This window comes from Miniopterus schreibersii, assembly GCF_964146895.1.
Source record: "Miniopterus schreibersii genome assembly, chromosome: 10".
In the NCBI taxonomy this organism is placed as follows: Eukaryota; Metazoa; Chordata; class Mammalia; order Chiroptera; family Miniopteridae; genus Miniopterus; species Miniopterus schreibersii.
In genome coordinates, this window is record NC_138110.1 from 42101537 (window position 1) to 42123453 (window position 21917).

The 21917-nt window shown below is 49.8% G+C and overlaps 1 protein-coding gene across 1 annotated transcript in view; it reads left to right on the forward strand.

Moving 5' to 3' along the window:
- Nucleotides 1-21492, forward strand: part of EMILIN2 (elastin microfibril interfacer 2) — a 42226-nt gene extending 20734 nt beyond the window's left edge. The window contains exons 3-8 of the mRNA XM_081149865.1: nucleotides 718-908; nucleotides 4867-6783; nucleotides 15382-15795; nucleotides 17114-17146; nucleotides 17854-17982; nucleotides 20453-21492. Coding sequence (XP_081005991.1) covers nucleotides 718-908; nucleotides 4867-6783; nucleotides 15382-15795; nucleotides 17114-17146; nucleotides 17854-17982; nucleotides 20453-20790 — 3022 coding nt within the window. The 3' untranslated portion in view covers nucleotides 20791-21492. The remainder of the gene's footprint in view (nucleotides 1-717; nucleotides 909-4866; nucleotides 6784-15381; nucleotides 15796-17113; nucleotides 17147-17853; nucleotides 17983-20452) is intronic.
- Nucleotides 21493-21917: the final 425 nt, after the last annotated feature.

Genomic DNA, 21917 nt, shown 5'->3' on the forward strand with positions numbered 1-21917 from the left:
GGACGGCTACTGTCCGGCCTAGGCCCAGGCCTCCTGGGTCTGGAGACTTTACAACTTCTCACAAGGGCCTGTGTGATGCTCAAATGCATCAGGGGACATGCACTTTTAAAGGGGACTTTTGAATGGTTCTACCTGCTTCCTTTTGTCTCTCATTAGCTGTATCGGTCAAGGCATCTTTTTAAAAAATCTGAACACAAATAGCATGAGATGCTGTCTCCGAAGGCTCGTGGCCCCCCACCTTCGTTAGTATCAGGGAGAGAAGGCGCTGAGATAAATAACCTGGATACTATGGGAGACAAGGGTGCCAGGGACGCTTCTTTAAAATAAAACAAATGACCCTGAGTTACACTGAAAAATTGTCCACAAAGCAGCAAACTCTGGAACTGAAGTTTGTTGGTGAAACAAAAGGTCAGTTTGTGAAAAATGGCCACATCCAGCGGGAACCGCGGGGCCAAGTTTTTCTGTGTTGTCTGTTTCCCCGCCTTCAGTGGGACGGGAGCTGGGTGCTGGTGGGGTGCTATGGAACCTAAGAGGTGGAGGAAGGAGGCCAAAGGACTTGGGCCGGACCCCAGGGGTCACTGCTGGATTAAGAAGACCTGGAGAAAGCGGGCAGGGCACTGAGTGACCCGGGCCCTCTTCATCCGAGTCTAACTCTGCAGGGACAGAGTGCTTGTGACAGCAGCCAGTAAAGAGAGATGCCACCCTTTTCTGCCGCAGGTACCGTGTGAACTTCAGACCCAGATATGTCACCAGGTTCAAGATGGTGACGCAGCTGGAATGGAGGTGCTGCCCTGGCTTCAGAGGGGCAGACTGCCAGGAGGGTCCCAGGGACCCCGTGAAGACGCCGCGGCCTACGCCCGCTCGGCCTCCGCCCGCGCGGCCTCGGAACAGCTTCAAGAAGCCCACAGGTAACTCGCATTTCCGGCGCTGCTGTGGTCTGCACCGCTGGGCTGTCCGGGTCTTCGGAGAGCGCAGATGTCTGCCTGTGGTGGACGCAGGTGGCACCCACATCTATTTGCAGAAGCAGCAGCAGTTGGGAGACAGACTTTTTGCAAGTAAATGGCTTCTTAGGGCCAACTTGCTGTGGGAGCCGAGGCCTTAGAGATCAGGGCAGGAGATGCTGAGAGTTTCAGGCTTGGAGAGCCTGAGGCGGACGTGAGGGGAGATTCAAAAGCAGCGGGGCTTTGTTTTTACTTTGCTTTCATCTACAAGCTCCCACAAACCCGAATTTAAAGGCGTTGAAATAGTTTTTTTAAAAAATAGGTAAATAGAATCATTCTCATTCTGTCTCGGGTGAGATGTGTGCAAAGCTAAGCCCCACATTGCAAGCCTCCAGTGAGGTTGTTCCTCAATTTGTTTTTGAATTTTTTGAAGTGAAGTAGCAAAAACTCAATGAATTGATAAGAAAGAAATGATCATTTTCACCAAAGTACACCTTTGCTTTTATTTTTATTTTTCTCACCCAAAGATATACAGAGAGGAAGAGGGGCAGAGAGAGAGAGACATCGATCAGTTGCCTCCCGTATGCACCCTGACTGGGAATCGAACCCGCAACCTTTCAGTGTACAGAATGACGCTCCAGCCAACTGAGCCACACCAGCCAGGGCAAACACAGGACAATATTTAAGTACAAATATTCTCACCACTAAGTGATAACTACCATTAACATTTAGTTATAAAACGCTACTCTCTTTCCCGTGTTGGCATACGCATTGTTGTGAAAGAAAAATCCGTGCATCCCACGAATATTTATTGAGCTTCTGTTTCTACACTAGGCAGCTGGGAAATGGGAGAAACAAGGCAGACACAGTCCCTGACCTCATCGAAGGCAAACATTAGACAAGTAATTACAATAAGTCATGATAGGTACTATGATGGGCACAAGTGATCTTGGATCATAATAGTTTATTTCTGTTCAGTTTAATTTCAGAAAAGTTTAAGCATACATGTAGCTTAATGAGTCGAATGGCTTTATAAGGACTGTTAGGAGAAGCACTTTCCCTTCCCAGGGGTAATTACTTTAAATGCTTCAGGTCCCTTTTGTGATTTACTTTTCTATCTATTGACTTCTCATATGGAAGGTGAGGATGTGACTGCCTTTCATTTATTTGCCAACACACTGCTCCTGTGCCCCCGTCTCTTCCATCTAGTTATACCATGTTTTTATTTACTCAGTGTAGTAACTATGTAGAGAGTGTTTGCAGCTGCCATGTGCTATGAATCTGTTGCATGTCCTACACAGCTTTTTTATTTCTGTGGTGTTAATAATGATCTTATAGTTTTCTTTGCTTGGTTTTCTATGTTTTTAGTCCTATTTCAACCCAAACTCTCCTCTGATTATCTAAATGTGCTCTCATTATATTCAATACATCAGTTTTATCTTCCTTAAGAAACGTCTCCTGGAACCCTCTTGCTGGTCCACGTGGACTGTTCACAGCTGCTGCCCTGGGGTCTTAACTGGCCTCTTTCCTGTCGATTCCATGTTTCCTGTACCCCCCATTTGCTCCTTAATTCATTCCCTTGCTTTGGTGGAGCACACCTTCTGGTAGTTCCATGAGAAAACTGCACGAGAGAGAAACTTTTTGATATTTTATAATTTAAAAATATTTTTACTCTAGTTTCAGAATTCTAGGTTGGAAATAATTTTTCTTTAGGTTTGAAAGTATTTTTCAATTTTCTTCTAGCTTCCACTGCAGCTGTTAAAAAGTCCAAAACCATTCTAATTCCCATTTTTTTTATGTGTGACTTGGCTGTTTTTGGTGTGTGTTCATTTTATGGGATTTCAAAAGGGAATGAAAGGAAATGCTTATCCTCAATCCACTGTTATTATTAAGAACATACTATTTTTGGAACTTATCTTTTAACTTAACCTATAATGAACAACCTTTTATGTCATTAAATATTCTACAATATCATGTAATGGCTTCAGAGAGTGTGATTATTTGAACACAATCCCCTACTGATGGTCACTTAGGCTGTCTGCAAGTTTTTATTACTATAGGTAATATTTGAAAAAACATTTTTTCCTGTAAAATCTTTAGATTCCTCCCTGGTTACTAGAATAAATTTCTAGAACTGTGAAATTACAGGGTCAAAAGGATCCTGAGCATTTGGATACATATTCCCAAATTATCCTTCCAGAGAGTTGTAGCAGTTCCCACAGTCACCAGCAGGATATGAAAGAAGCATTTTCCTACATCCTGATCATCTCCGGTCTCCTGCCCTTTGTTTTCATTTCCTTTGCTCAGAATAGCATTTCATTTGTATGTGATTCAATAACTTGTTTTCTTCTTCTAGTGTTTTGAGATAAAATATGTTTTTCAGCATGGAAAATATGGTGTTCTTTACAGTTCTCCACTTGGGAGTTTGACCATCTGGACTCCAGTCTTGGTTTTACCACTAAAATGATTTTAATAAATAATAGTTGTTGTTATGATGTGCAAAAGTTTAGAGGAGGTAAAAAACAATGAACAGCCCTAGCCGGTTTTGCTCAGTGGTTAGAGCGTCAGCCTGCGGACTGAAGGGTCCCGAGTTCGATTCTGGTCAAGGGCACGTACCACGGTTTCAGGCTTGATCCCCGGCCCTGGTCAGGGCGCGTGAGGGAGGCAGCCGGTCGATGTGTCTCTCTCACATCGATGTCTCTCTCTGTCTCTGTCTCTCTCTGTCTCTGTCTCTCTCTCTCTGGCCCCCCTTCCACTCTCTCTGAAAAGCAATGGAAAAATATCCTCGGGTTGGTGAGGATTAAAAAAATAAACAAAAAACCCCAAAGAAACACAATGACCATTAAACTCAAATATCTACAACATTCTAAATTTGTTTCTAGTGTTTTCAGCGCTCGCTAACCCATTGATTTCATTGTAACCTGTTGTGCGCTGGCCTGTTCTCACTGTGCGTGCAGGCTTGTCGATGCTAAGCCTTTCCTGTATTCCTTGTATCCTGCTCTGCATTCAAGGACATGGCTTGCTTCTTAGTCTCCTATTGCCTCAGGTTTTAATCATCTCCTTTTAGTTTAATTTATCTTTCTCTATATCTATCAGTTTATTTCTACTTTATGACTCATCACAATCATCTTTATAATATTTTTTCTTTCTCTTGGACTATTTCCTTGGAGTTATATTTCTCAAAGTAGGATTATCAAAAATTCAAAGTTTATGTTCTTTGACTTAGTGAACCTTCCTACATATGGCCGTATGGCTCCATTACTGGGAGATGCCAAGAGAATCAGTTGCTTGATCTCTCTTGCTTTTAGTTTTTCCAACTGCATAACAGCGCTGAACGGTGGCTCTGAGACTCCTTTAGCATAGGGATGCTAATAAAAAGAAGAGAACATTTAGGGGTTACATGGAGGGTAACTTGCTGCTTGAAATGATATCATACAACCCAACAGCTAATGGGTGGATCTTGCTAAAGTGGCTTCTTGTGGTTTTATAGTATGCAGTCAACCATTGGTGCGTGACCGCAGTTCACTAATGTGGGGGATGATATTTTTGTATGATAAAGTAGATAAAGAATATTTCCCTTCAGGGTGAAAGAAACCATTGAGTATCATATACCATGTACATATTCTCTTAACACCCTAGGAGAGAAGATAGTATCTCTGCTCCATGGTTGAGGGGATTATAGTTCACAGAAGTTAATTAACTTGCTCGAGGGCAGACAGTAAACTGCAGAGGCAAAATGCAAGTGGAGATCTGTTGACTCAAAGCCCATAGTCTTTTCCACTCTACTCTAATAATTACCTGTGGTGAGAGTGGATCTGGAAGTGAAGGTTCACGTGTACTCCGTAAGTACCTTGTTTATTGTCTTTGCAGAAACAAGGTAAAAGTAGAAAATGTTAAGTCATGTCCAACTCTTTCTTTGTAACAGACGATGAACCAAGCCATGTCTCGGAGCCCAAGAAGACTTTGTCACCAACTCGTGCAGTGGAACCAAGTCGGGCAGTAGATCCAGAACTGGGGCCCCGAGAACTTCAGGATAAGAAAATCCAGGTGCTTGAGGAGAAGGTTCTCCGGCTCACAAGGACGGTTCTTGATCTCCAGTCTTCCATTGCTGGAGTGAATGAAAACCTCAAACATACAGTTCAGGATGATGCCAGCAAAATGCTCAGTAATCTGCATCCCCAGCCAGTGCCTGACAGTGCTGTTGGTAAAGACACTAAAACAGACCAGCTTCCTGGTGTCCTCAACAAAAAGGAATCTGGCATGAAGGACATCAAATCTGAATTGGCTGAAGTCAAGGATGCTCTGAAGACCAAGAGTGACAAGCTGGAAGAGCTGGATGGGAAAGTGAAGGGCTATGAAGGGCAGCTTAAACAGCTCCAGGAAGCTGCCCAGGGCCCTACGGTGACCATGACGACCAATGAACTCTACCAAGCCTATGTCGATAGTAAGATTGATGCCCTGAGAGAGGAGCTCATGGAGGGAATGGACAGAAAGCTGGCTGATCTGAAGAACTCGTGTGAGTACAAACTGATTGGTCTACAACAGCAGTGTGATGACTATGGGAGCAGCTACCTGGGAGTGATTGAGCTTATAGGAGAGAAGGAAACAAACCTGAAAAAAGAAATAAATGACCTTCGAGCCCAGGTACAAGGTACTTCAGCCAAGTCAAATTGCTGTGATGGTGAAAAGACTGGTGACTTTGGGCAACAGATCAAGGTATTAGACCAGAAAATTGAAAGAGTTGCTGAAGCCACCAGAATGCTAAATGCAAGACTGGACAATGAGTTTGACCGACTCATAGTACCAGAGCCAGATGTGGACTTTGATGCAAGATGGAATGAACTAGATGCAAGGATCAATGTGACAGAGAAGAATGCAGAAGAACATTGCTTTTACATTGAAGAAACCCTTCGGGGGACCATTAATGGAGAGGTAGATGACTTGAAGCAACTTCTGGATCAGAAAATACAGTGGCTGGAAGAGCGTCTGGGGAGCGTTCTCCTAGAGATGGCCAACAACACCGATGCAGAACTCACTCCCCCAGCATCAGCCCTACCAGGTGTGTCAGGGGCTGGGCATGAACAGGTCATGACAGAATTAAACAACCTGAAGAACAAAGTTCAAGTTGTTGAGGATACTTGCCTGCAGAACTTCCATGGAGAGCTTCATGGGATAGAAGATACTTTACCAAATGGAGAAGACCACACAGTGGGTGATAGTTTGAGCCTTTTGAAATCTCTAAATGACACAATGCATAGGAAATTTCAAGAAACTGAACGTAGCATCCAGAAACTTCAACAAGATTTTAGTTTTCTTTATTCTCAACTAAACCACACAGACAATGATATGAAGCATCTTCAGAATGAGCTGAGCAAGTGTAGAGAAGGTAAAAACACTGGAGTGGATGGGTTTTCTAAGGGGGGTGAGCAAGAAAGGACGATGGAGCCCCTCCCATCTCCCCCAGACACCATGGCTCCTTGCTGCAGCGAGCTGGAGGAGAGATGGCAGAGGCTGCAGAGCCAGGTTCTCTCTGAGCTAGACACTTGTAAGGAAAATACACACGGGGTCCAGAGGGAGGTCTCTGTGGTTGAGGACAGGGTGTCTCAGATGGAGAAAACTTGCAGCAAACTGGACTCCATCTCAGGAAGTCTTCAGAGGATCAAGGACGGGCTCAACAAGCATGTCAGCAGCCTGTGGAGTTGTGTCAGGCAGATGAACGGGACGCTCCGGTCACATTCCAGAGACATTTCTGGCCTGAAGAATTCTGTGCAGCAGTTCTATAGCCACGTTTTCCAGATTTCTACTGACTTGCAAGATCTGATCAAATTTCAGCCATCAGCAAGTAAGTGGACCTTTACAATGTCATTCTTGTATGTGTTTGCAACATGCATTGTGCTAGATTTTCGACAGTCTGTGGAATCACATCAGTGCTACTCAAAGTGTGCTTCATAGATTGGCGCATTTGTGAATCATTTTGTGTTGGGTAGCAATGACATAAATACCAACATTGAGAGTAAGTAGTTAGAAACGTTTTAAATAATTTGACATCACTGTAGCATTCAAGCACATGTGTGTGGGCTGCATCCAAGAACTGTTGGCTTCTGGTCCACAGCACATTTCCTTTGTGTCTCCCAGAGTTGAACACCGACTTACTGGGCCCATAAGGAACTTACTTGGGGCCAGCTGTGTGCCCCAAAGGACCCCTCACTTCCTGATCTGTCCTCTCCCTGTTTTCTCTCCTCCTCTTTGGGCCTTTATCACCTTTTCGACCTTGCTCAGCTCCAAGTGACAAAGGCCCTTATGCATTGAGCTGAGATTTCGTGGCCTGGTATGAGCCTATATGATTTTATGATCAAGCCCCAGCTGAGACATAAAACTGGGGGAGAGGGAGGCTGGAGCATGAGAGGTAGACGAGCCCTGGTCTGATTGGGGAGAGCCAGGGCCGGGTCCTCAGGAGGCATGGGAAGGGTCCGAGGTAGTGAGTGATAAGGAGTTTGTAGATAAGTAGTTACCATGTCAACCAGGAGCAGGAAGCTGGCCTGGCCTCTGCCCAGTGCTGGGCCTACCACACTACACTATTTATAACCCTCCCCTCCTCAGGCCCAGGAACTCCTGTATCTCTGGAATGTTGAGTAACAGTCACAAGACTACGTGTGTGTTCGTAGAATGATTGTCCCTGGTGGTGACAGTGCTGTCTGGACAGTGCTTTATAATAACAGATTGAACCAGATATTTTTGATTTGCAACTCCCAGGGAAGCTGTGTGGACTCTTTCACGTTTGTCTGTTGAAGTAGGAGTTGGAGCTGTGGCTTCCAAAAGATTATCCTTTTCCGATGAACTCAGTGTTGCGAACGTAGAATGCATGGACTTTCAGAAATTTCAGAGCCAAAAATAACCAAACAGAGCTTTATCGGCCCATGTATAGCACCCAGGGCTGGGCAACCTGTGACCTGAGTACCAGAGGCCCATGGGTGAATTAGGAGTTAGATCACAGTGAAAGTCATACAGCCACTAGTGAAAAGTCAACAGAACATTTATTGAGCACCTACTACGTGCAAGGCTCTGTGAGTGACGTAGATGAGTAGCACAATCTTCACCTTTAAGCATTTTCAGTCACAGTGGTGAAGACACACAGGTGTGCGGGGAGAATGGATGAGACTGTATGTAGAGGTCCTGTGGATAGTGGGGGATGTTCTTTTAGTTCATAGGATCTTCCTGAACCCTTATTGTGTGGCCGGTAATGAGCTATATGTGTGGAGTATGTAGATGACTATAGATGTGACAGTGACAGTCTGAGGGGAAGCAAGTGGGCAGAGGTGGTCACAGGAATGGGGTGTTCATGGGCGCACTGGCTGTGTGGAGTAGCACCCACGGCTGCTGTGCAAGTCGAGGAGGGCTTCTCAGAGGAGAGAGTGCCAGAACTAGGCTTTCAAGGTCGAGTAGGTTGAGAGTTGAGGTTGGTGGGTTGAGCAGTGAGGAAGCATGATAAGAGAAACTTCTGGAAGGAGGTTACTGGAGCTAATAGTTGAGGGATGGGTAGGGTTCAGAAAAGCGGGAGGAGGGGAGGTGTACGTGGTGAGGCGCTGTTGTGAATGAATCAGTTACTTATTGCCACGGAACAATCCACCCCAAATCTTGGTGGCTTAAAACAACAAAGGCTATTATTTTCCACTATTCTGCGGGTTAGTGAAGATGGTTGGTTATTTTATGGGACGTAAGGTCCATGACTCTCATATGGTACTTGGACAGGTGCCTAACTTTCAAAAGGTGAAGAATCACTGTAGTTTCATCACTGCCTCACCTTCAGCTCAGCGGCCCCCGTGCACTCCCACCCGTTCATTCATTCAACAGATACTTACTCAGTCGTGTCTTAGTGCTGAAGTTTGAGCCCTCACAGATCTTACACTGTAGTTGGGAAGACAGACAATGCACAGCCAAGCAAATAGAGATCTGATTTCACCTAGCAATCAGCGTCTGAGGAAAGATACAACAGAGTAAGGCGATAGAGGCTGGGGGACAATACATTTTAAGTGAGTGATCAGGGAGGGTTCCTCAGTGGAGATAACATTTGAGCAGATATATGAATCAAATGAGGGGGCAAGCCCTGCAGAGACTGGTCGAGGGAACAGCATGTTCAAAGACCCTGAGGCAGGAATGAGTTTGCCCTGTTTGAAAATTCAGAATGCCAGTTTGATCAAGTCTGTGAGCAAGGGGGAAGGTGCTAGGCAGTGAGATCAAAGAGGGTAGGAAGCAGATCACGTAGAATTTTATAGGCTATGGTAGGACTTGGATTATAAATACAATGAGAAGCTATCAGAGGACTTTGAGCCAGGACGTGATTAGTATTTCCCAGGTTTGCAATCCCATCTAACCCCGTACTTTCTCTGTAACTTTGGGCAAGTTATTTATCTACCTAATGCTTCTCTTTCCACATCTATTAATTAGAAATAATAATAATACTTCAAAAAGTTGTTATGAGGATTAATACTCCTAAGCAGTGGAGTATTAAACAGTCCTTGGTGATCACTCAATGAATATTACCCATTATTTTAACCCTCTGTTCCCTCTAATGGATGTTCAGCCTGCTCCTGGCTGAACTTGTCTCCCTTTGTCTGCCTACAGACCCGCAGGCCGCCAGCCTCAGAGGAGTGAGTGGGCCTGTCCATTCCTTGGATGTGGGGTGAGAGCTCTTGGCTGCTCTGCAGAGTGCTCTAGATAGCCAGAGGGCATTTTCTCCTTTTATAAATGGTGGATCAGGTAGAAAGTGTAAAAAGCCTAAACATCTCTCCTCGCTAGCATTCAGGATTCACATTCAAATATGTTTATTGCTGAGAAGCTTGGCCCTCAGGGACCCGTTAGGTTCTAAAGGACAAGGAGGCTCCTTCAGCCTTTGCTCTTCTGTCCTACAGGCCTGTAGGGGTTTGGTGCTCTGCCTGGACACACTCACTCCCGTTTTCACAGATAGGTGGGCACACTGGTCCTTCACACCCCACCAGCACCCTCTCCCTTTCCTTCAGTGGCGTCTTGTCCCCAAGCTGCCCAGTTTCACCCTCACTGAAGTCAGTCAGGGAGGGAGTCCCCCTGCCTCCAGTAGCTCGGTGTCTGCCCCCGGGCGGGGGTGGAAGGCAGAGTCTGTTTCCTGCCTGGGCCCCAGGACCCTGCTGCAGGCATCGGCAAGTCCCAGACTGGCTGCAGCCTGGACGGCCAGCCCCTCCAGCCTCCTGGTCTCACGGAGATACTGAGCCCAGCTGAGTCCACATTTGTGCTGTTCCGCGTGCAGTTGGGAGAGAAGGGGAGTTCCTGGTATTGAGAAACCGGGGGCTCCCCTGGGCAGAGCTGGTAGGCAGAGGAGTATTCCTGTGCATCAGGGAAGTTCTCTTCCCCTGCGTCACGGTTCCAAGAAGGGACAGGCCTGCCTAGAACCCACAATGTAGTTTCAACATCCTTACCGACAACGGCATTACTTCCTTTCCCGTCGCCCACCTTTGTCTTCTGCTCGTGTCTTAGGGGAATTTCTCATAGTGCTTTAATTACATTGACAAAGTTTCATTTAGGAGTGTTTCAGATTTAAGAATCTCATCAGTATCAAGATGCTTAATGTAATGTGTGCTGTAAGAATGGATTTTTCAAATAAGTATCTAACAATGAAGCCTGGCTGGGGAGAGTGGCCTGATGCGAGTATTATGATGGTTTTGCTCTCAACTTGAAATTGGCCAAGTTTGGGGCCAGTTTAGGTCTAAGACAGCATGATGCACTTGGGGTGTTATGAACATATAAAGGCCACGTAAACTGCACCCACTCGGACCGCGCTGACTCCAGACTGCAAGCAGCCCTTGACCCTGTAGGCATTTGGGTTTTTGTTTGTTTAATTTCCACCTGAGGATATGTTTTTATACTGATTTTAATTTTTTTTATTATTTTTTAAAATATACCTTTATTGATTTCAGAGCGAGGAAAGGAGAGGGAGAGAGAGAGAGAAACATCAATGATGTTACTGACCTGTCGGTTGTCTCCTAAGCCTTCCGTGTACCGGTGTGGCCTCCGTTTAGGGGGTGTGCTCCCGCCTGCTCTCACCTCAGCCTTCCTGCAGGGAAGAACAGCGCTGTTTCCTCTAGAAGCCCTTTCTCGTGGCCCACCCTGTGCGGTTCAGCCCCAGCCACATCTTGTGAGCTCCCTGATGAGCAGGCACTTGTCTCACCGTGGGTGGTAGTGTGAGCCTATTCCCAGGAACCGTGCTTGTGCTGCTCAGTGTAGTAATCGACTCTGAGAACATCTTATGCCCATCCAGTTAGCGCCTTACATCAGCATTTTGATGGATTTTTTTAAAAGCCAGATGTCTTGATGGACATCTTTAGAATACATCGATAGTTGCTGCATTTGGTCTGCAGACACATCCGAGGATCCAGGCAGATGAGACTTCACCTGGAGCAGACTTCTGATGAGTTGCTTTTCATTCTTGCACAGTGTTTTGCAGTTAGGAAAGCGTGCCTGCACCCATCGCTCCATTTGAGTAGCACTGGATTCTGCCTGGTGACAGGAGGCATCTCAGGGTTAGCCTGTGAGTCGCGGAGGTCAGTGACTCAGGAGGTCTCAGTGGCTTTCCCACAGACAGGCCTCAGACACAGATGCTAACACCCAAGGCCTGTGTCTGTCTGTCCCCACACAGCCTCGTGTTCTGTGCCAAGGCACCACCGAGGTGCAAGGAACATGCTAAGGAGCCTTAATTTTTGCAACTCAGATTCACATCGCAGCTGCCTGCCTCCAGGGTTCCCAAGCAGCTGCAGGAGGAGACGGACAACCCAGGCATTAATCAGCTGGAAGACACGTGTTCCTAGCACATCAGCCTGATGGATTTTGGGGGGATTTTTAAAGGCAGGTCTTTGTTTTAATAAAGTTGAAACTGGCTTTTAATAAGAACTTTTAAGGAGAGGGAGTGGCTTTTATTAACTGAGTTTCAAGTCCATCCATGGGAATGCTGTGTCCTGCCTGACCTGCTCCCGGTGGCACGAGACCACATGTTGGCACAGGCCAGTGCCATGGGGGCAGGTTCCAGAACAAGAGCCAGGACATGTGTGGCTGACCCATTCCTTAACACTCCTCAAGCAGTAAACACACAGGCAGCAACACTTGGCTCGTATGAACTCAATTCAAATGGTCACTGTCTGCATTAGAAACATATGTCCAGTCCAGTTGACTGCTAGAGAGTTATCTTTCCAGAATGAGCAAAACACTAGTCTAGTCTTGGTTTCAGTTTTGTAATAAGCCTGTACATCGGGAACCACGCGATGCTGGGGCGGGAGCCAGAGCTGCAGAGGCCAGGGCTGGGGCTCCGTCCAGGTCCAGTGCAGCTTTCTTGTTACGTCTTTGCTGGGATGTGACGGGAGGCTTGGAGCATCCAGCTCCCCACAGCACTCGTGGACGGACTCCCCAAGGAGATTAGTGGAGAATATTTGGCCCACGCAGTGTATTTGTTCATTCTTTCGCCTCTGCCTTCTACTCGATATGCCGGGCCTGGGTGTAGAGGGAGAGATGACTATAAAAGACAGAACTATCGCTGTCTCTGTGTACCAGCATTGTCCTAATAGGACCCCAGAGTGGCAGTTATTGGCAAAATTAGGGTGCCAACTTAATGACTGGCAGGGATTCGGGTGTGGACCATAGTATGTGCCTTTCTTCCAACCTCCTTTCATTCACCAAACACTTACCTGTGCCGGGCCCAGGGGATGAAAGATCATCAAAATGTGTCCTCAAGGCCTCATCACCCAGCAAGAGAGGACAGGTAAGAAATTGAAAGAGGTCCTAGAGGCCCAAAGAGCTTCATGGTTCAGAGACAGGATTGTTCAAGACCTACTGGGCAGATCCAGGACGGCTTCATGGAGGAAGTGGTATCTGAGCTGCAACTTCAGGGACAGGTTGTGTTTCAGTGAGGGAGTGCAAACAACAGCAAAGGCACAAAGGAACGAAGCTCAAATGAGAGCCAGGCACCACTGATGTACTGAAGCTGGCAGGTGGCAGGGACTCGGGATGTCAGACAGAGATCTGATTTGATTTGGTGAGCACTGGGAAACAACTGAAGATTTTTGAGCAGGGAAAAGATGGCTGGAATGCTTTCTAAAGAGCATTGTGCAAAAGGTGTGGCAGAAGGAGCCAAAATATTTCAGAATTAGAATCGCCTGGATTTAACAACGGGGGTGGGGGGTGGGGTGTGTGTGTGTGTGTGTGTGTGTGTGTGTGTGTGTGTGAGAGAGAGAGAGAGAGAGAGAGAGAGAGAGAGAGAGAGAGAGAGTCTGTTAAAGGAGCTGGAGGAGGAAAATATGACTCTGAGCGCCTGGGTGAGGTGACCAGGAGAATGACAGTGAATTTCAGAGAGAGACAGTGTTTTGAAGGGCTGGTGGGGAGAGGTAAGAAAAGAAGGACCAGTTTGAGGAGCTGGACTTGCTATTTTAAGGTACTTTGCTGACTGTAATTCATTGAGGGTTGTGGGACTGAGGAAACGTATTTTTTTAAAAATTTCGGATGGAGACACCTAAACCTGGGCTTGAAGGAAGAACTTGTTGGGGAGGAAGGAAAGAGATGAGCAGAAAGGAGTGATGTTGGCTGAGCTGCTCCCGGAAGACAGGGGAGGTGGGCGCTGGGGCTCAGGCGGAGCGGCCGGAGGGGTGCACAGCGACGGGGAGAGAAGGTGGGAGAGAGGCTGGCCTGCCCGAGGGGAGGGGCAGCCACAGGCCCTTGGTGAGTGTCCCCTACAGCTGCATCTTGTGAAAACAGGAAAAATAGTACTGAGCGGCTTATAATGAGAATCAGCATCACCGCCCCATGTCCCCCATCGCCCTCGTGGGCTCCACTGTGGCTGGTGCCCCCGTGTCTGGATTCCCTCTGCCCGTGCCTCTGTCTAGCCCAGCCCTTCTCAACTAAGATCCTGAAGAGAATTAGGCTAATCCATTCTACTGCGCCCGCGGAGCACTCGTCAGGAAGGGCCGTTGGGAAATAACCTCCCTTTGGGACGGAGGTGGATGAGCAGCCTGGCTCTGGGTGGAGGGGAGCGCGTGTTTGACGTGTGGTGGTTCCCTTAGTGAGGTCTAACATCAAACTAGACAGTGAGTCAAAATGCAGTCACTGATTTTGCCAGGGCATAATTTTATAGTTTTGGAACCTGGGCATTGCAGGCCCCATGGGGGCCTGAGGAGGTGGGGTGTAGTGGCTTTTGGGGGTGGTATCCAGCCAGTCCTGGTTATTTTTAGATGCCTTTTGGGCCTCTAAGAGGAAGGCTAGTTCCAGGAGCGTATTCATGGAGGAGAGGGCGGCAGCTTCCTGGCTGAGTCACAGCACCATCCAAGAGGGTAGGAAAGTGTGAATCAGGAGGAACCTCTGGTGGAAGTCCCCTCTGCTGGTGATCTTTTTAAAAAAATCCTCACCCAAGCCTAGCCAGGCGTGGCTCAGCGGTTGAGCATCGACCTAGGATCCAGGAGATCGGGGTTCGATTCCCAGTCAGGGCACATGCCCAGGTTGCGGGCTGCAGCCGATCAAGGAATCTCTCATCATTGATGTTTCTATCTCTCTCTCCCTCTCCTTTCTCTCTCTGAAATCAATAAAAATATATTAAAAAAAAAAAAATCCTCACCCAAGGATATTTTTTCCATTGCTTTTCAGAGAGAGAGGGAGAGGGAGGGAGGGAGGGAGGGGGAGAGAGAGAGAGAGACATAGATTGGTTGCCTCCTGTACATGTCCCACCCCCTGGGGTGAGGATTGAGCCTGCCACCCAGGTACGTGCCCTTGGCTGGAATCGAACCTGGGATCCTTCAGTCCTCAGGCTGATGCTGTAAACACTGAGCCAAACCGTCTAGGGCTCTACCGGTGACCTTAAGGCTGTGGTGAGAGGCAAGGGGAGCTGTTGCTTCTGTGAGGCCTGCTCCTGCTGCAGACGTGGCCCCCGGGCACCTCAACAGCTGGTTGGGTCACCTTGGCATCTGTACCCAGGCCCTCAGCTTGTGAAGCCATCCGTCCACAGTGACCCCAAGACTAGCTTGTCTGAATGTAAGGTCATCTGTGGCAGCAGGTTCCTTTCAGGAATCTGTGGTACAGCCCTGGTATCTCCCCAGTGAACTCAGGAAGTTTGGGAGCTGGAGCCAGGAGTAGCGCTGTCTGGAGAGTGCAGGCATGTAGGGTGGCTGAAAGTGTCCCTCTCTGGGCAGGGCACCTTCCACTGGCTTCTCAATGACTCCCAAGCCACTCAGGGCAGCTTGACACACAGCCCCTTCTGAAGTTGTAAGTCAGGCTGTCCCCACGTGTGGTGGCTACTCTTCAGCTCCTGGCGCAGGGCCCATGACTACACTGATGCTACTATAGGGACAGCCACCTGAGCGCACACCTTTATATTCACAGAGGAGCAGTAAAGCCTGACATTTTTAACTCTGTTTCTTTCCACCTTCCAAATGCTCAGCGGAGGAGCCCTCAGAAGCACCCCCGCCTCCACCCGGAGGGAAGGCCCCGCAGACCCCCGAGAAGCCACCGCAGCTGGCAGAGGTGCCCACGGAGCCATCTCATCCAGACCTGACCCCTCCGCCACTTCCAAGGCCTAGTGCTCCCCCACTTCCCAAGGACCCTGGACAGCAGCTGCGCACAGACCAGCAGCCTGTTCTGCCCAAGAGACCCCAACAGCCACTGCCCTGGCCAGTGTGGCCTGGCTGGACAGGGCTGCCGTTTTTGCCTGGCTCCACTGGGGTCACTACGGAGACTGGAGAGGCTGGGCCTCCGGGGAGGATGGGCATGTCGGGGAGGGGCCTGCCTCAGGGGGTGGACGGCCAGACTGGGCAAGTGCCCATCCCCAGCACAGAAGGCTTCGCAGGAGCACCAGGTAAGGCTCACAGGGGCTGGGCATATCTGATCTGCAGAGGGCGAGGCTACATGGAGGGGCAGTCTGAGCCTCAAGGGTGTGCTGCAAGGGCTTTGTGGGTTCAGGGTTCAGCCTTCAGGATACAAGGTCCAAAACTTAGCTCTCCAAGGGTGCTGAGGTCCTAAGGAACCAGTTCATGCTAATCGACCCCCCAGAACCCGGGGCACCCTGGGACAGTGCAATAAATTATACTTAGAATTGTCCCATGGGCTGGAATCCCTAGGCCATAGGGAAGCTTGTTGATATTCCTGCAGGCAGTGTACCTGGGAAACCAACTGTGTACTGGGAGCTTGTGTGGCAGCAAAGACAGCCCATGTTAGAGTGGGTGAGCTGGAAGGCTCTGGCTCAAATCCCAGCTGTGTCATCAAGAGCTTTGGGATCTGGGCCAGCTTCCTAACCTGAGGGTCAATTCCTTTACCTGCAGAGTGAGAATCACAGGAACTCGGGGGGAGTCTGGGAGGATGAGGGAAGAAAGCCTAGTTCAGTGCTTGGCTCGTAAGCGCTCTGTGCAAGTGTCTCAGCACCACCGGGGGCAGGTGGTAGCAGGGCTGATGCTGTTGGGTGAAGGCAGGAGGGAGAAGGGAGCAGGCACTTGTGGGGTCCCCGCCACGTGCCAGCAGCTGAACCAGGCACTTCATTTCTTGTAGCTCTCTGGACAGTGCTGAAGTTCTTAGTTGTATTTACAGATGAGGCTGAGGCTCAGGGCTATGACATGTAAACAAATGTTTTCTAAGCAGTTTGTTTTCTATTAGTTTCATGTGTCATGGATGCTTATGTAGTGTTGGGCTCTTGTCCATCCACCCATGCACCCATCCACCCATGCACCCATGCACCCATCCACCCACCCACGCACCCACGCACCCACGCATCCACGCATCCATCCATCCATCCATGCACCCATGTATCAGACTCTGCATCCAGCCCAGCTGGAGGCTGAAGCCTGTGAACAGACAATGCCTCTGCAGGGCAAGCATGGTAGTTTGCATATGTGACTGATTCAGTCTGTGAACTTCTACCTGGCTTGAGAAGTCCCAGCACCTCTTTTTCCTCATATTCCCTCATCCAGCTCACCTGCAGGTATTCTTCCCTGTCCAGGGATAAGTGGGCTAGTGAGGAAGCAGGTACGGCGGGTGCAACTGTTTCTAGGAAGGCTGCTTGCAGTGGGTGCCCTTGTCCTATGTTTAAAGAAGTAATGTGAGGAACAGGGAAAGAGGGGCTCTGAAAAATGAGGTGCTGCTTAGGATTTTGTTTGATATTCCTTTCCCATTTTGTTTTTCAGGATACCCCAAGTCACCTCCTATAGCCTCCCCAGGTATGTCCGCCAGGAGGCCAGGGCAGGCGGCCAGGGCAGGAGGCTGGTTCTCCGAGGCAGCATCTGCCCTGTGTGTCCTTCCTTCTGCTCTCGGGCTATTTGTGTGGGTGGAGACGGGTCTAGCCCTTCCCTGCCTGCCAGCTGTGGGATGGGGCCTCTGCTGACTGCAGTGGGCTGAGCCCCTGCAAGTTCTCCCCAGAGAGGGTCAGAGTCATGCCGGAGACAGGAATTCTCCCTCATGCATGATCCCAGCTCATGGGGTTTCCTGAGAGGACCACTGGGTGGACCTAGGCCCAGCATGGCCCTGACCAGCTTCCTGGGGGTCCAGGTGTTACTGGTTCTTCAAAAAGCAAGCAGCTCCCTGGGTTATTCCCATTATCCACTCCCTGCCCCACCCACACACACACAGAGCACATGTATGATGCGCAGAGCATTAATTTGCTCTCACTGAGAAATCCTAACACAGCCTCAGTCCCTAACAGTCTCTCTCTCACACTCACTCACAGTGTCACACACATTGTCTCTCTCACACACATGGTCTCATACACGTATATTCCCCACCAGTGCCTGTCCCGCCGCCCAGCTCTGCCGTCCTCACTGCCCATCTGACAAGGTGGGCCGGCTGGCTCTCAGATGGTTTGTGTCCCTGGGTGCTTTACCACTTGAAAGCAAAATAAAACAGAACACTCCCGTCTGCTCTGTTCCAGGGGTTCCAGCGCCTTCTCTGGTGTCTTTCTCTGCGGGGCTCACCCAGAAGCCTTTCCCCAGTGATGGGGGTGTTGTTCTCTTTAACAAAGTGCTGGTCAACGACGGGGACGTGTATGACCCCAGCACCGGTAAGTCCAGAGGGGAGTGCTCTCTGGGGTCCCGGGTGGGGAGCTGCACTGGAGGAGACGCCCCGGCAGCTGCGGCCCTTGAGGGGCAGTTGTGGGTTTTTGTGGAGGTTTCCAGCGTGCAGGCTGCAGGGCGGTGGGTGTGCAGTGACATTTCCCAGTCATGATGTCAGCACACCAGCCCCAGCCTGGGAATCGTTCATGTGACTGGAGATTGTTGGAGAGGCTCTTTCTGTTTGTCATCCTCACACCCTGGGACAGGAAGGCAGAGACTGCCCCGCCCTGCCTCTCAGCAGCTCGTGGTTTATGCTAAACAGAGCCAGAAAGGGGCAGTGTTCCTCCAGGAAAGTGGCCCTACGTGTACAGTTTCCTGCTCTGAAACCACCACTTTAGCTGCCTAGATCTGCTTGTGGCACCCGTGTTGTCCCCCAGCCCAGGAGAAAGTTGGGGCAGAGGTCACCCTTGGATCCTGCCGCTTAGACTTTCTCCTTCCCACAGGCCCACCACCCGAGCCCGGGCTTCTGTCCCCGGGGACTGGAGGCAGAGCCCTTCCCACCAGGCCAGACATGGCATCTGGTCTCCAGTGTAAAGGGAAGGCAAGTCAGGCTTCCTGGGCCGGTTCCCAGGGGACATGCTTCCCTGCTGGCTCGTTGGGGGAAGAAGAGCTCCAGGTGTGCCTGGGGCAAATCAGGGCAGGGCCCGAGGCAGCTGCTGAGGGCTCAAGTGGCCTGGGGGTTCTTCCCTGAGGAGCTCGGAGACCTCTGAGAGGAGGCCAGTCTGTCAAGTGCCAGCCGACTGAGGTGCCCACACGAGTCCTCCCAGGGGCTGTGTGTAATGGCTGGTGGATTTCTGGGAGACTATTGGGAGATGGAATCGAGTTCCTTCTGGGCAGTGCTTAGCCATCACCCTCATGTTTGCCCTGCATGGCCATCAGGCTAAATCCCTCCTGCGCTTAGGACAGTGGTTCTTACGTGTTAGTGAGCATAAGTCACATGCAGAACTTGCGTAAATGGAGCTCTGGGTCCCCCTGGCTGACTGGAAGGAAGCTCAGGACCCTGCGTTTCTAACCCGCTCCTGAGGCTTGGAGGCAGGCAGGCCCAGGTGTGAGAAGTGCCCTTTGCTTTCAACTCCAGTACAGCTTCTGCCAGGGCCCTTTCCCCATGCTGCCCTGGTGGTGGGGACAGCTTGTCCACTCTGACAGGTCAGGGGATCTTTGCACGTAGGGATAGTGACCCACATTTCTCCCACGATCCCAGGATGTCCTGCCCAGAACCCCTCTTGTGGAACAGGTCCTCACTACATTCTGGGTGACCCTGAGGGAGGCCTCACCCCAGGCAGATTCTGAGTGAACACAAAGGCCAAGTGCCCAGAGTGCTGGGGCCGGGTCTGTCCTCAGGGCCCCAGGGCCTCAGGAAAGACTCCTGGAGCTTTAACTTACTATTAAAAGCTGGGGCCAGTGGCCTGTCATTTTTCAGGTCAAAGACCCAGGCTCCTAGATTCCTTTTCAGCTCCGGGACCTCCATTCTGTGAGCTCTTGGCCTATGGCCCATGTTCTAAGTCTAGTCTTCTCTCTGTAGTCCAGGGGGACTGCTCCTGGTGGCATTTTGTGTGGGCTCTGAGTCATCTAGCTGTGGGGTCACCTACAGCTTATTTGCAACTGGTACATCTACAAAACCCTATTTCCTCTTCCTCACACCACCTCCTCACTTCCAGTGACCACTTCCCCTGCCCCTCCAGGCCCAGAACCTGTGGAGGGACAGAATCTGTGGCTAAGGGGCAACCAACTGATTCTGGCCATGAATTGATGCCACCTGTCTACTGGTCCAGTGCAGGGAAACTGGCTCCTCCACAGGGGAGAGCTGGTTGTGGTTTTCCCCTGGGTGACAAGCTTCATGAGGTTTTGGGGGAAAGCAGCTCAGGCCTTTGTGGACATTGTGCCTAGCAGCCAAGCTGTGAGGCTGACTCCAAGTTGGCTTTGGGGTACAGTGATGGAGAAAACTCTCAAGAGGCAGCCAGGATCTGGGTGGTGCTGTTCCCTACTGTACCCCAGGTGGTGGTAGAGGGGAGTAGGCCATGGGCTGGGCCTCGGCCCTGTGTCTTCACCAAGCACGGGCGGTGCACATGGCATTGCAAAGGCTGGGGGACCAGTTGCCAGATATGTTAGGACTGAGTGTTCCTTGAGCAAGGCCAGATAGCGCTCTTCCTGCACTGTGCACAGCACTGAGGGGCAGGTTTCCCCTAGGGCTGCATTAGTTATACCCAGTGCTGGGGGTTTTGCAATATTTGTCATCGTCTGGGTATGACAAGCATTAGACAGTGGGTCTTGGAATGAGGACTGGTCCAGTGGAAGATTGGTGCCTGCTAATGGGGCCTGTCATTGGGTGGGTGTAGGTGGCCTACCTCTCCCACAACTGACCTGTTGCAAAGTGCTGTGATGTCACATGAGCACAGGTGTCTGCCTTCTTTCTCCCAGGTATCTTCACAGCTCCATACGATGGGCGCTACCTGATCACAGCCACCCTCACTCCTGAGAGGGATGCGTACGTGGAAGCTGTCCTGTCGGTCTCCAATGCCAGCGTGGCCCAGCTGCACACAGCTGGCTACAAGAGAGAATTCCTGGAATACCACCGACCCCAAGGGGCTTTGCACACTTGTGGGGGCCCGGGAGCATTCCACCTTATTGTGCACCTGAAGGCAGGAGATGGCGTCAACATTGTCGTGACTGGGGGCAAGTTGGCTCACACAGACTTTGATGAAATGTACTCCACATTTAGTGGGGTTTTCTTATATCCTTCCCTTTCCCACCTCTAGGGCACCAGGGAAAGATAAGGAAAGAAAGTTGTAAGAACTGGAAAGCTTTAATATATTCACACTTCATGTATGTAACTGGAGCACTGGTCTAGTTTTGTCGACATCCCACCACCTCTCTCCAGATAAAGGCCTTACCTGGCTTTGGAGGCCACCACCTTAGAGATCCCCAGCAGGCAGCAAGGAGTGAAACACGTGGCCACCGATTTCGTCACTCCTGCTGGCCAGCTGAAGAGTTGGACACGCCCTTACCCATTCTCCAGGTCCTCCCCCATCTCTGGCTTTACCTCAAGAGGCCAGGGATGGGCCTACAAGGTGCTGCCCTGCAGGGCAAACATAGGATCACGTCCTGCTGATGGAGAAGAGCTGCTGGAGGCAGGTCTGAAGGGGCAGGCTGGCCAAAATTGGTACCTGTGGCTCCAACCTTTGCCAGAGAGCACAACCGGTCACCACCTGTTTTGGTGTTTATTTATACTGCATGCAGAAGTTTAAACACTGAAGTGGCACATGCCGCCACAGAGAGGCCTGGGTTTACAGCCTGGGCTGCCCCAGGTCTGGTTTACCACTGCACATCCCGGGCCTCTGCCCAGCTGTGAAGGGATCCAAGACGCTGTTGTGCAGCTTGTTGGGCTCCTTGAATGACATGTACAATTTAAGTGCAAAGACAGGGAGTGTCAATAAAGATGTAAAACCACTAAATCACTTCAAGTTACTTAAATCTGGTGCTTTATGGATTGAGAGTTGTTGCTAAAAGCAAACTGTAGAAAGGTAATTGACTTTTCCTGATGGCAATAGAAAGTTAAGGTTTAATAAATTAACCTCAACCATTTAACTTATTCCTCAGCATCCAAGATGTACACTTGGTTCTGTTTTGCTTGTGAAGACAGTCCAGATGTGCTTGGAGGTCAAGGCCCCCATGTGAGCCTGCAGCTGGAGGGGCTCCTCCAGGGGATGTTGAGAATTCACATCTAATTAGCAGCTGCCCAAGCAAATGAGGTTGTTCGCTGCCCAGATCACAGATGCGGCTTTAAAAACTCTGGGTTCCCAGGCAACAAGAGGCCCAACATAAAGCTGAGCACACACTGAAAGCTGAGATCATCTGAGAAAAGCAGGCATCTTCCCCTGGACAG